A 14,147-nucleotide genomic window follows, 5' to 3' on the forward strand; every position below is an offset into this window, starting at 1 on the left:
ATGGTATAGCCTTATGCTGCTGACTTTATTCTATGTATTCCTCTGTGATCCCTCATATAAAACCTTCACATAAGGCCCTTATCCTCCTCTGTAGATAAGACTTTAATGAGACAGTGTAAAAATTCCAGAGCAATTAGAGCATTAATGGATTTGTCAGTGAAACTGAAGGGTGTGAATTACCATGAGGATGTGCTGACGCCATCTAGCGGGGGTCTCAACTTTTATAGAGAGAGGGAGAGAGAGGGAGAGAGAGAGGTGTAGTGTGTGTTGGGTGAGGGAGGGGGGTGCAGAGGAGCATTTCTTTCTGGCATTTTTCTTCCCTCCTGCCCCCAAAACACTGACCCCTTGATTCCCAATTAAGGAGCTATGCTGTGTGGCAAATGAAGTGGCAGGATGGCACGTGGGGGCCCCTGATGTTTTAAGGACATATTGGGCTCTTCACATAAGACACAGCAAAGCCAAATGGGCTCCGACCCAAACGGCCTCCCTCTGAAACTGTTTGATTTGCACACAACCGGGGAAGAGTGCGACTAATCCAATCCAATATCCGGACACAAAGGTACTGTGATTCATTGAGGAAAATCCCCGGGGACAAACTGTGTCGCCGTGTTACCTCCTGGCATTTTCTCATTTCAATAAAGACACCAGGCATCATTACGGCTGCGCTGAGGGCGCCTCGGAGCGTCCATAACGCGGCGGAGAGGCTCCTGCGCTCACTGGCTTTTTTCGCATGGGAGTCGTGTTCGCAGGAAAACGGCTTATATTGACGTCAAATGGATGTGTGAGCGACTTGTGCTGGTTATGACAGAGAGGCGAGCGAGAAAATGAGCACCGACTGAAAGGCAGGCAGTGAACCTGAGAGGCTCTCCCAATTAAACGCCGAGAGATAAGATGATATTTTAAACTTTAATTGATGCTCCGCGGCTCCAAACTCGTTGTGGATTCAGTTGCAAGGGGCAGAGAGCGACGCTGCTTGACAGAGAGACCACTTGTACCGCCGTCACAACTGTGCCAAGAGACAGGGAGTCTTTGAGAGGCACCGGAGCGGACCAGACCGGCATATCAATCAGCGTCCCGGAGAGCGACGCGCTGCTGCTGGGCTCGATAAAAGGCATTGTCTTAAAGGTGTGTGTCTGTGAGGAAGGAGCAGAGGGAGAAATGGCACTTTTTCTGCTAGGAGAAGAAGAGAGGACAGCAACAATCAGAGGCGGACAGATGTAAAAAAAAAAAAAAAAAAAAAAGAAAGAAAGAAAGAAAGAAAGAAAAAAAAAGAGCCAGTTCCCCGCGTCTTGCCACGGGTGCGCACCGGCGAAGAGGCGCAGGAGGACCCGCAGGATCATCGATTCGCACTTTGCGATCTTGCGTATGTGACAGGAGCATTAGAGGAGGCGGTGAACGGTGGGATTAAGCTGCTTCTCCTAAACGAAACACTCAGATTTTGTTTAACCATGAGCGCCAGGATGTTGTTTTTGCTTGTTTGTTCTGCGGCATTTCTCGCCGGGCTGCAGTGCGCCTCGCCGAGGAGCTCAGCGGGGATGGATGGCTCCCCCACCGCCGGCTCCGGCAACATCAGCACCGGCGGCGGTGCGGGAGGCAGCAGCGGGGAAAGCAAAAGGGACTTGAACCAAACCATCAACTCCAGGCTCAAGAGGAAAACCCTGGCTGTGGATTTTGCGGTGCCGTCTCTGCTGCGCTATTACCTGGCGGAGTTCATCAAGAGACCCCTGAACGGAGACTGCCAGACTTTTGGGGGATGCTACACCGTGCGCGCAAACTTGAAAATGCACTGCATACCGCTGCAGAAAACCATCGCTACTTTTGTGGACACTACGGACCCCGCGGGGAGGAACGCGTCCACTGATGGACAGCAGCTCCCCTTCTTCTACAAGCGGCCGCTGTCCAAAGTTCTGAAACTGGGCTTGACGAAAGCCAGCAGGAAGTCAAACCAAGTGGTGGTGGAGGTAGGAGAGGAGCTGGTCAGGACGGGGTGCGGGGGGCTGTCAGTGTACGAGGAGGCCCCGGTGTTCACGCTGGAACTGGACCTCACAACTATTCTGGAGTGGTGGCTGGGCGCGGAGGGGGGCCGGCTCAGGGTGAGGCTTATGCCCGAGAAAAAGGCGCAGGTGCCCGGGATAGAGGACCGCTACACCGCGGCGATACGCGCTGCGGACCCCCGCCTCTTCCTTCAGATATCCTCCCGGGGTGAGTTCCTCCTCTCTTCTCCCTCCCTCTGTCTCACTTCTCTCCATGTTGCCTCCCCCCTCTACACACACACACACACACACACACACACACACACACACCCGCCACACACACACACACACACACACACACACACACACACACACACACACACACACACACACACGAGTCTAATTCATGTTGCTCCGTCACGGTTGTGATCTGAGTTCTGCTGTGATTAATTTTTGATGTTGGATCCAGTCAGTGTGCCTAAAGATGCTTTCATGGTGAAATGAGCTGGTGAAGAAATGTCAGCTCATGGAGAAAGACCTGATGGACTGTTTGCAGTGGCCTGATGGGAAAATGATCACTGTGGCGTGTATAGACGTGTATTGCTCATGTTGTGGGGACACTAACCTGTTTACACACTCACATTGTGGGGACCAGCATTCCTTATGGGGACCAAACACAAGTCCCCTTTGTAAATCATGAATTTCAGGGTGAAGACTTGGTTTATGATTGGGTTAAGGTTAGGTTTAAGTTAAGGCTTAGAGTAAGTCTACAGAAAATGAATGCAAGTCAATGTAATTCTGAAGTGTTTCACCTCGGCAGAAGTTTTCAACAAAAAAATGATTTTGAGTTATGAAAATTACCTTTTGGATGTACAACATTTTTCTTATGCTGTCTAAAGTTTACATGACTGCAAATCTAAACTTGATCTCTATGTTTTTGGTTAATAATTGAAATTAAAAAAACATGCTAAAATATGTGTTGCTAACATTTGACATTTTACCTTGGCTGCAAGACTTGGGGCAGCTGTTGGACTGTCTATACTGACATACTTTTCTGTTAGAAAATGAACATACGTCATTAAAATTTAGATGTAAAATTAATTTAATTCAATTCAGTTCATGAAAGTCTTGTTAGCACTAGAATAACTGCTTAGTCTTATGCAAAAATAAAAATAGACTTTTTCTTTAAATGCTATATTGCTATATTACTATACAGCAGTAATCCGATTACTTCGGTTGCATTAATTTGTGATATTTATTTTATTTTTTCAGTGTTACAATTGCCCCAAACCACAATTTAAAAGAATTTGAACCACGTGAAAGAAAAGCTCTTCAGTAAGATTATTAGTTACTCGGGTAGTAATGTGATTACTTTGAGGTTTGCTTTTATACAGCAGGTTAATATGACTTATTGTGTCATTGGTACAGTTTCCCTCTCCAAGGAGGGAACTGACAGACTCTGACTTCTTGCAATGAATTTCATATTATAGTCTTGTCCTTAATGAAAATGCACTAGTTGTATTATTAATCAGTGCACATATATCACTTTATGGGAACCGACATTCCTTATGGGGACCAAATACAAGTCCTTGTAATGTAAGTCTTGAATTTCAGGGTGATGACTTGGTTGATGATTGGGATAAAGTTAGATTCAGGTTAAGCTGAGAATAAGTCTTAAGTCAATGTAATTTTCTCTGAACTAGCAGAAACACTACTCTCTGTGTGTGTGTGTGTGTGTGTGTGTGTGTGAGAAGAAAATAAGAGTTAGGGAATTTGTGCATTAAGGTCTGTAGCTGTGATCCAGGACTCTCCAGACTTCTGTTTCATTATTGATGCCCTCAGCAGTGCTCAGAGACGAACTGCATGTTGATTTAATTCCCAAACTCTTTGATTGTTTCCAGTTGGGATGCATGCTGGGATATATGCAGCATCGTTAGAGGCTTCTGTGGTTATCAGTTCTGATATGTTGATAATTATTTCATTTGGAAGGAAAAAAGAGGCCTCATTGCCTAATGATTGCGTGCGCGTACATTGCATAAAGCCTATATAAAATTATATTTAAGTTGGAATAGGCCCCAGCAGGGCTTCCTTAACAGTAGGTCTACCTTTTCAATTCCCCAAACCGCCCTGGTGCTGAAGGAAGGTTGGAGATTTCAGAGAACGGGTTTTATTTTGATTAGGCACAAATTAAGCCGTTATCTCCAAGAAAGCTTTAGCACTCAATACTCGAGGGCCCTTCCCTCGTTCTTCTGAGTCTTCTGAGCATCGGCACAATCAGTGTAATTGCTTAATCACTTTGATGAGGGAGGCTGGCCCAGAAAAAATGCAACGGAACCTATCAGACAAAAGCAAAGCAGAGGCCGGGCTCGGCTGGAAGCTGATGGAATAAGGAAGGAACTCCCTGCAGGCGTGTGTGTGGGTGCACATGGAAAAACACATGCAAAAAACCCCGCAGAAATCAATAAATGCATATGATGTAGTAAGTTATTGCATTTTGTGTTGGTTTGAGGGAGGCAATTGTAACAAGGGGCAACTATAAAACACTTGATTCCTCCAGTCAGAAACAAGCTAGAGTGATGACACTTATGCGTTGTGTCCACTCAAGTGTTATGATGATACGGAACATCCGCAGGAGCAATGGTTAATTTTTGTTTTTTGCAAGTACCTCATTTCCCAGCAAGTTTGTGTTTTCAACAAATACTCAGTGTGAAAATATCGGCACAAAGCAGAGTAGCCTGTTTGCTCTGGATGAAAGGAAAGCTGAAGCTCATCAGGAAAGAGAATGGACCTGCTGCTCTACATGGGTTCATGACATTTAGTGTGAGAGGAAATATAGTGAGTACCATCGTTTGGTTTAAGAGCTGAGGTCAGATGGAGACCGGCTTGAGGAGTACAAGCACGATACAGTTTGTGGCAGCCTATTTGTCCCGTCCCTCCTCCACTGTGATGGGACGGCTGGGTAAAAAGTGACAGTGACGAGTGCATTGTTTAACCCGACCTTAACCATTTTTCAGCTCTTGGCAACGTAGAAAGACAGACCAAGCGCTCTGTGCTCAGGGCAGAATAAAAGTTAGCATCAGAATGAAAATACAGGCTCCCATTGGAAATAATTTAAAACATTTGCTGGTTTCGGGAAAGGAAGCTATGGTGGATGTAGCTTCTTAGTCTCCACCTCTTGTCAGTAATACAACAAAAAGTGGCTCATACAATAGGTGCGAGCTGGCATATGAGATTTTATCATGGCTGCAAGGTTGGGGGCTAGAGTTGGGCGATATGTTAAAATTTTCCAGCCGATCTTTGTCAGCCCATCCATCGGCGATTGGCGATGTCATCATCCCCCGACCCACCTCCTCCCATCTTCTTGGGTTTCAGCTGGGAGATGTGCACAAGCGGCGAATTCACTATGTTACACATGCTGCATACGTTCATTATGTCCGATAGACAAAATAAACTCACGAAATGTCTAGAACTTACATGTTCTCACACTTATTTTCCATTTTAAACAGAGAAATACAACCGTACACTTCTGAATTAAAGTTTCTCTCTTTTACTGAATTAAGACGACCTTAATTGGCTTGTTAACTCCTCAGAAAACACACTTAATTCAAACTCGACAGAAGAACATGTAGAAGTCACCAAAACCATATTTGTTAGTCTGTCCACTCTTCCAACTATCTCCAACTCTGGTTTGATCAAAATAAATCCTTAATTCACCACGTGAAAAGAATGTAAAGAGTCTGATTCTGCAGGCTGTTTTCCTCTCACTCGTCACCCAGCTCAGTGCACTCATGGTCAGATGAGTGGGTGTGAACTGTGCCGCTGGATGAGAGCGCGGTGCAGAGCAGAGGCTGTCACTCTGCAGACTATTACATTAACAAAATAAAATGACAAATATAACCCTAAAAATCAGCCAAAAAAGCAGTCGGCAATGGATTCAGCCCATCGTTGATAGATGATATATTCGTATGATTGCCCAACCCTATCGGGGGCAGTTGCAACACTGTGCTATGATTGTCCCAAAGCCCTAAGATTGTCTCAAATGTAAGCACTTCGTTTGTCTGTGCTGACATACCTTTTTGTTTGAAAATGAACAAATTTCACTAAATTTAAATGTAAAATTACTTTCAACTCAATTCCAATAATTCAAACTTCACAAAACTCTGCAGAAACAGGCTTATGCTTTGAATGCCTATGTTGCCTGACATCCAGAAGAATTTGAACCGTATACTAATATATTATAAGTAACTTTATTAGACAAGTATGCACATATTTTTCTTGTATCAAAACAAATCAAATCAAGTAGTCAGTGAGTAATGAATGAAAATGTTACTATTTTAGTTATTGTGGTAGAATTTTATGAGAATAACCTGACATATGCTGTTCTAACAGATTACGATTAAATGCATCAGAGTGTTTCAACTGTGAATGTTGATGCAAAGATGCACACATATGGTTTGTGCAGCTGTAACTGTGGTAGAGAAGCATATGAGTGGACCACCCCTGCAGCTCCCAGCAGGCATTCCACAACAGCTTGTAGTGTTTGCAGGTGGGAAGCCAGCAGGGGATGATGTAATGGTTTTTACAGTAGCTGTTTTATTAGGATGTCCCTCTCTAATCACAGCCATAGAGGTAAAAAATGGCAGTGAACCTGACAGTTGTTCCACTGGAGCTGGGCAGCGGCCAACACGTCAGACTGGTCGTACTGGGTAGCGTCCAGCTGTGTCTGAAAAAACAGCATTTGTGCTCTGCAGACCTAAACAAAGTTTTTAAAAGAACAACAGAAAAAAAGCTTTTGCCTGTGTTCAGACTGAAACACGCACAGCTCCAAACTCTCAACCGCACTTGTTGTGTTTCTGCAAGACAGCTGAAATTACATCATCGGCCGTTTCAGCAAAATCTTTTGTGCCCAAGCCTGACCAAAAAGACGGAGAAAACACCCGCTCCCACACACTGTCGCTGAGTTCCTTGCGACTCTTTTATTCTACATGGATATGATGTTTCCACTTAAGCTCCCAGCAGGCATTTCAGTCAACACCTCTGTGGCGATAGTGTTGCAAGTGGGATGCCAGCAGGGGATGTTTTTTTTTTTTCAGTAGGGACCTCAGCTGGAATTATTTTACTCCCTCATTGAATCTGCCAAGGTCCTCTTACTCTGCATGGATGTAATATGTCTATGTAGAGTAATCACATCATAGTTGTGTAAGATCTTATTTTTGCAGCCGATTTTTAACAGTACTGGAAGGCCCAGACAAATGATGAGGCCCAGTGAGTAAGATTTAGGGGGATCTATCGGCAGAATGTGACTGGAGTAAAATAAGTCTGTTTTAATTAGTGTATAATCACCTGAAAATAAGGATCAATGTATTTTCTTTACCTTAGAATGAACCATTTACATCTACAGAGGGAGCAGATCCACTTTTGTGTAGATTCAAGTCAACCAGAATACAATAAAAGATATTTTTTCCTGCTATGTTACCTTTCACCAACAATGAACCTTCCCACCTCCCACTTATCCACTCCTACCCTTGCCTTGAATGTCCAAAGGTACAAGGTCAACACACTGCAACATTGGCTTCATATAAAAAAAAAAGATAAAGCACAGAACAAAGTGGAGAAGGCCTTTAAATAGAAATTATGTTAATCTTTGCTGCCTTCCATCTGGCGTTCACTGAGAATGGATGTATAGATTGGAATTAATAAATAAAATTAATAAATAATTAATTAAAACAAGTAATACAATGTAATAAAAGTAATGGTGACGATGGAAGAAAAGAAAAAAGAGGATGGAAAGGGAGGAGAAAGAAAAAAGGAAAAAAGAAAAAAACAAGGACACCAGTGAGATAGAAATGTATTTTATAGTTAAAAATACATTGGATTAAAAGTAAAATCTTGTAAGTTATATTTTCAAGTGCATGGGGTGCTATTCAAGCAGGCACCCATCTTTCTACTGTAGCCTAGAACGGACAAACCAAACACTAGATGTGGGAGAAATAATTGATTTTTAGATGCATTGTAATTCTCTCTTGAAAGATGATGAATTGATACAGAAAAATTAATAATCAGAAAATAATAACCCAAATCTCAGCACTACGATCACCTGTAACAATTTTGGAAGTCGGCCCACATATTCCTTCCAGCTGGCCCTACTGGATGGAAAATTTAATGGATGTAAACGTGTGTTGTGTGTCCGTTCTAAACTTGGCTACTTTTTGAATTTTGGTAAGGATGACTGAGTGTGCACACCTGCAGATGGATACAATCTGACCAGCCTAAAACTTTTGGTGCCACAAGATGCATTGATAATTGTTTCATTTGCTCTAGCGAACTTGGAAGGGGAGGGTGAGGCAAGTAGAATTCAGTTGGTTGCAATCTATATCCTCACCACTGGATGCTATTAATCCTGCACACTGGTCCTTTAATTTGCAGCACTCATTGGTATCAGCAGTCCTCTGCAAACTGTCAACAGTTGGAGCAAGGAGTGATATTCTGCGCCGCAGCACTGACTGTCTGAATAATCTCATGAGGGATGGATCATGCAAATGATCAGACAGCGGTGTTAAAACATGAGATCAAATGTGATATATATAAAAGCGACAGAGAGATGAGATAACAAGAGATCATTTCTGCTTCATCCATTAAAGCTTTCTAATATGGGTGCATTACGGGCAGAGGAGTCCAAAGAGTGCATCTCTCATTTGAACAGGCTGCCATCCATTGTTTATTACATCACTGTGATCATTTCTCTTATTTTATATCTCCTCCATCCTCCATAGAAATTGATCAAGTCTTTAATCATCAAGGTTTGCTGCTCAGAGGAGCAAAGAGGGACTTTCCAGAGGAAACTTAAGCAAGGAAATACTGTACGAGGAGTATCCAGTGAGGACAGGACAAATAACGAAATTATTTGTACTTACAGAGAAAGCACACATTCTGTATATTCATCTGTTTTTCAACATTTCTAGTTCCACAATCAAGTGAAAAAGTGTTTAAAGTCTGAAAGTATATTAACAAGCAAATTTAAATGATGATGATCATTATTTACTATAGTTTAAAAATGCCCAGATAAAGAATTAGATTAACTAACTTTAAACCTGATTAAAACATAACTAGCCTACATGAAGATAGGTATCAGTTATGCAAGACTTAAAGTGGATATTTCACAAAAGTGATGATTTTTTATTAGAGCTTTTATTGTGAAAAATAGCTAGTAACATCCTTGGAAACTGTTCGGAATTGGGAGAAAATTTGGATTTAAATGGCAAAAAGCATGATAACATACATCACTAGGTCTCTTGTTTCACTCATTAAGCCCCTCATCATGCGATCTTTATGCTGTTTTGTTGTTTGTTTCAAAAAAAGGTTGTGATGTTTGTCGGAGCGATCAGCTCTGTCACTCACACATCATCAGCATGCAGGTCAGGTCAACTGGTGCCTGTATAATTGGATTGATTGTCCAATGTCATCTGGGATGGGATAATTTAATTTTAGAGTTAGTAGAATATTATTATGATGTCATATTGTCCCACATTTTAATGGTGTCCACGTTAATGATTCCAAACAAGCTGTAATTAAAATAAAAAAAATAATGAATTGTTCTACACATCTGTGTAATTTGAGTGTAAAAATTATATCTTGACATTGGGCCGTCTTAGTAGCTTTTACTGAAGTTTTTTATGGCTTTAGATGTTTGTAGAAGATGTTTGCTCAGTTGTCATGGAGATAGCTCAGTTATCATGTGACAACATGAAGTCACAGGTTCACAACAGGTTGTATGTGCTCTTGCATACATTTATGATATTGTACATTAAAATCAGAACATACCATTATTAATAATGCGGTGATTATTTCAACTATATGGCCAAGTCCTAGCTGTCACATGAGTGAGTACAGAAAATGGATGGATGGTTTAAACTGGGAGGTGTGGATGAATTACTGAATGGGCACAGACCCCTGGGATTCACCTGCAAAATGTTGCTTAAAGAGACCCAGACTCATTCTCAAGAGAGACATAACAACCATGAGGAGATGCAAAGTAACAACAGACAGACACAATATGACCTCAGAGACCAAAATAACTACACTGAGAAACAAAACAACTTCACAGACAAACAACACAGCCACAAAGTGAAATAAAACAACTACAAAGAGAAAGAAATGGATTACAAAGAGAAACGACACAACCACAGAGACAAAAAAACTGCAGAGATGCAAAATAACTAGAAAGAAATAAAACAACTACAAAAGGAAACAAATGACAAAGAGAAACAAAATGACTACAAAGAGAGACAAAACAATTACAAAGAGAAAGAAAACAACTTCAAAGAGACACAAAATAACAACAGTAATAACCACAAGGATATGCAAAATGACGACAATACAACCTCAAAGTGACCAAACCAACAACAAAGAGAAACAAAACAGCCAGCACAAAATAACTACAGAGGGATGCAAAACAACTACAAGGAGAACCAGCAGACACAGAATTTGACAAAAAAGAGAAACAGAATGAGACACAAAATAACTGCAAAGAGTCACAGAATAACTACAAAGGGGACGTTAAATAATGACATGAGAGAGACACAATACAACCTCAGAGATGAAAGCAACTACAAAAGAGAAACAAAATGACCACAAAGAGAAAATAAGACAACAGCCGACACAAAACAACCACAAAGAGATAGAAAACTACAGAAAGATGCATAACAACTACAAAGAGACACTAAATGACCACAAGAAGGCTCAAAACAACTACAAAGAGATGTAAAGCGACTACAAAAAGAGGCAAAACAACCACAATGTCTGTGTGTTTGGTTCATATGTAGGACAGATTGTGGTGCCTTTTACATGCCTGTTGCCTTGGGGCCCACTGCCTCATAATTAATCCATGACCGGTGGTGCAGTGTGTGTGTGACATGCAGCTGCACACCTTACATTCAACAGGAGCATCCATATGCTTTCTACAGCACTAACTGTGACGTAATGTAACAAGTTGTCAGCATCGATATGTTTTTCAGTCAAGTGAGGGGCTGTGAAGTATCTTTTTGTCTCTTTTCATGATGTTCACAAAAGCAGAGAGTGACAGTTGTCATGAGTAACAGAGACAGACAGGACTCCGCAGGTGGACTCTCACTGCAAGCCCACTGCTTCCTGCTAGATTACCCCGCTGCATGTCCTGGTTATAATCCTGAGCGGTTGTTGCATTATGAGCATCTCCAAGGCACAAGTGTGGTTACACGCTGTTGATGCACAGACGGACACAAGCCCCCACACTCACACACGTGTGTGCATCCATTCTCTTGCCTCCATATAATCCATGCTCCCTTCTGCCAGTGTCACACACCCCCTCCTCCGTGTGAAATGACTCAACTCAAGGCTGCGGCGTGCATTGTCTCGCTCTATCAGCTTTTTTTACACCCCTGATTGGCCGGCGTTTGGCATTTTTCTGTGTAATGTGCGTGTTACACTTGTTTTTCCGAGCCTCCGGTAAGATGCCGGCTATTAGCATGAAATAAATACCAACCATGGCACCCGGAATAATTTGACGATCAGGCAAACGTGCCCGTGGGAATCAAGGCATTAAACTCCGCGCAGTGCATTTATACTCAATCGCCCTGTGGGGGAGATCATTAATGAGAAATGCTTCTATGAGCTATAGCGTAGGAGAGGGGGAAACAGTGCTGGGCAGGTGTGATAAAGAGTTGACCTCTACTTTATTAACCTCTGTTATGTTCACCGAGTGGTGCCATAAATAGGTTGCAAGAGAATCATTAAATGATTTCAGCGTTGGAAGCGGGAGGAAGCGGGGACCCCTGCTTCATTAACCTGCACATACCTACTGCCTAGCTCTTTAAGATGTTCATGCTCCTCAGCGCTCCCATTAGCAAGGAGTGTCTTCGTAAACACGCCTAACAGGATGTGATTGAAGCCCCGAAGTAAAAAGACTGCTAGCATCATGCTCGAGAGGAGCAACTGCATGCGTTTGGGCTTTTCTCCCCTCGTTTGCCCCTCAGCTCTGCCCCCTCTGAATGCAAACACACACTCTCATGATTTCCTATTGAGTACCCCCCCCCCATCCTCCCTTCCTCTCACTGTGCTATTTCCTTTGAGAGGCTTAAAACAGAATCCTGGTGCGCGGATGTTTTAGCCGTCAGGCAAATATTGCAATTTCTTCTGAATCATAAAGAAAGTCAACAGTACATTTATAAAGTTAGATTACACGCTCGCTACTTTGTTTACCCCTACATTGCTTGTGGCCCTTTTTGGAAGAGGTTTTCTCCTTGAAAGATGAATGCACTTTTAATCCCCCCCCCCCCCCACCAGTCCCAAATGCTTCCCCCCTTTTCTCCTGACAAACTAGCTGGCTTATTAGCCTCAACAGAGAAGTTACAGTTGTGTTAGTGAGGGTGTCAAACAGTGAGGTTTGTCTTGTTTCCTTCTAGCCTAATTATGTAGAAAAGTTTACCTTGTTGCTTTTTATGTATTTAACTCATTCATTTTCACACTGAGCTTGTAAACAAGAACAAATAGATGGACTTGGAACTTACTTTAGAACTTTATTTATCATTATGCATCATTACTTTTTGAATAAATCATTTGATTTACTTGTAGGGTTGCCACCTGAATCAATACAGGACACAATATGCCCCTTATTTTCATGCACAGTTTCATGAGACATTGTGAAGTAAATCAGAATGATTTTTTTTTTCTCTAATGCCGACAAATACCTTTTAGCTTTTTAGTCCACCTGTAAAAAGAGAGAAGCTGTCCAAATACAGATCTAAATGGCAGACCGACCTTGAGTGGATTAGTCATGTCAGTGGGAGTGAGTACGAGGCAAACTGTGCACTTTGTCAAAGAGTATTTTCTGTCGCCTGTGGTGGACTGTGACCTGGAGCAAGTACAAGGGCAGAGGCCCAGAGTTGTTTTGACAGAATGAACATTTTGCCCAATGTCTATGATCAGATTTTTGAATCCTTAATAGAACTGATGCAACTGTGTTTTACTCTTGCAATTGATGCATAAAATTGGTACATAAAAATTCAACAGAATGCAGGAAATAAAATGTTTGACAGATCCTCAGATCCCTGCTCCTGGGGTTACTGGCAAGGTGTCCCCTTGTTTTCCACACTGAAGGCGGAAGTCCCAGTTACTTGAATGTATTTTTATGTGTTCATGTGAATGTGAAGATAAATTTGAATCAGGAATTACAACCATTGGTATGGATTAGGTAGCTAGTTAGCTACCATTTTGCTAACATTAGGACTCAGATGGAACAAGCTAGTTATCAATTGATGTAGATTGGCTAGCTAGTTAGCCTATTTTGTTCTAACATTAGCTAATTTTAACACTAGAACAGCCAAGGGATCACTTTTATCCCTTGATATTTTCAAATAACTGCAACTCTATTAAAATAGAGCCTGTACATCTCTCAGTTCACAACTCACAACCAACAAGTGGAATTATTAATCATCTAGTGAATTATGGGGTGTGTGGGATAAACAAAAAAACAAAAGATTTATTTATTATTTATACCTGTAACCACTGAGGGGTTATTCTTACTCCCCATAGAAATGGCTTTATAAGGCTTCACTCTACATTCAAGCCACGTCAGGTTGCCTAGCAACGCCCATTGTTAAGTCTTTTTGCTTACGAGACTGCACGCAGCCTATGCTTACAGTAGGCTAAACCTATCTATAAAAAAAACACTGACAGGCTGTATCAAGAATCTGTGAGGAGAATTTGAGCAGAACCTTCACCCTGTCAAAGAAAATGGAACAGGACAGGAAGGCTCCTGCCTATAACATAAACCAAACATCACCATATAATGTGGTCTACAATTACTCTCAACAGAGTAACCACCTGACACCTCTGATGTTGACAGTGTGCTGTGAAAATCTGTGCGGTGATTATATGTGTGTGTGAGGATGAGAGGAAGTGCATCATTTCCTGCTGGAGCTCCAGTTTCATTCATTTGCTCACAAACAAAATAACCCTTTATTTAAAAAAAAAAAGAAAAAAGAAAAAGATTTCCATTTTAAATAATGTTATTCTTCTACGCTGATTAAAACATTTTAATATGTTTATTTTAATTCGTTTTCATTTTAATTCGTAACATTTGAAATGATTTAATTAACTTAAAAAAATACTTATTCTGTCTGCAGTTTAATAAAGCGC

At 41.7% G+C, this 14,147-nt stretch overlaps 1 protein-coding gene across 1 annotated transcript in view; it reads left to right on the forward strand.

The window, feature by feature from the left end:
- The first annotated feature begins 272 nt into the window (after positions 1 to 272).
- Positions 273 to 14,147, forward strand: part of alk (ALK receptor tyrosine kinase) — a 581,112-nt gene continuing 567,237 nt past the window's right edge. The window contains exon 1 of the mRNA XM_084742736.1: positions 273 to 2,202. Within this exon, the coding sequence (XP_084598862.1) occupies positions 1,449 to 2,202 (754 nt within the window). The 5' untranslated portion in view covers positions 273 to 1,448. The remainder of the gene's footprint in view (positions 2,203 to 14,147) is intronic.

Source organism: Lutjanus erythropterus, chromosome 18 (assembly GCF_056507025.1).
Source record: "Lutjanus erythropterus isolate fLutEry1 chromosome 18, fLutEry1.hap2, whole genome shotgun sequence".
Lineage (NCBI taxonomy): Eukaryota > Metazoa > Chordata > Actinopteri > Lutjaniformes > Lutjanidae > Lutjanus > Lutjanus erythropterus.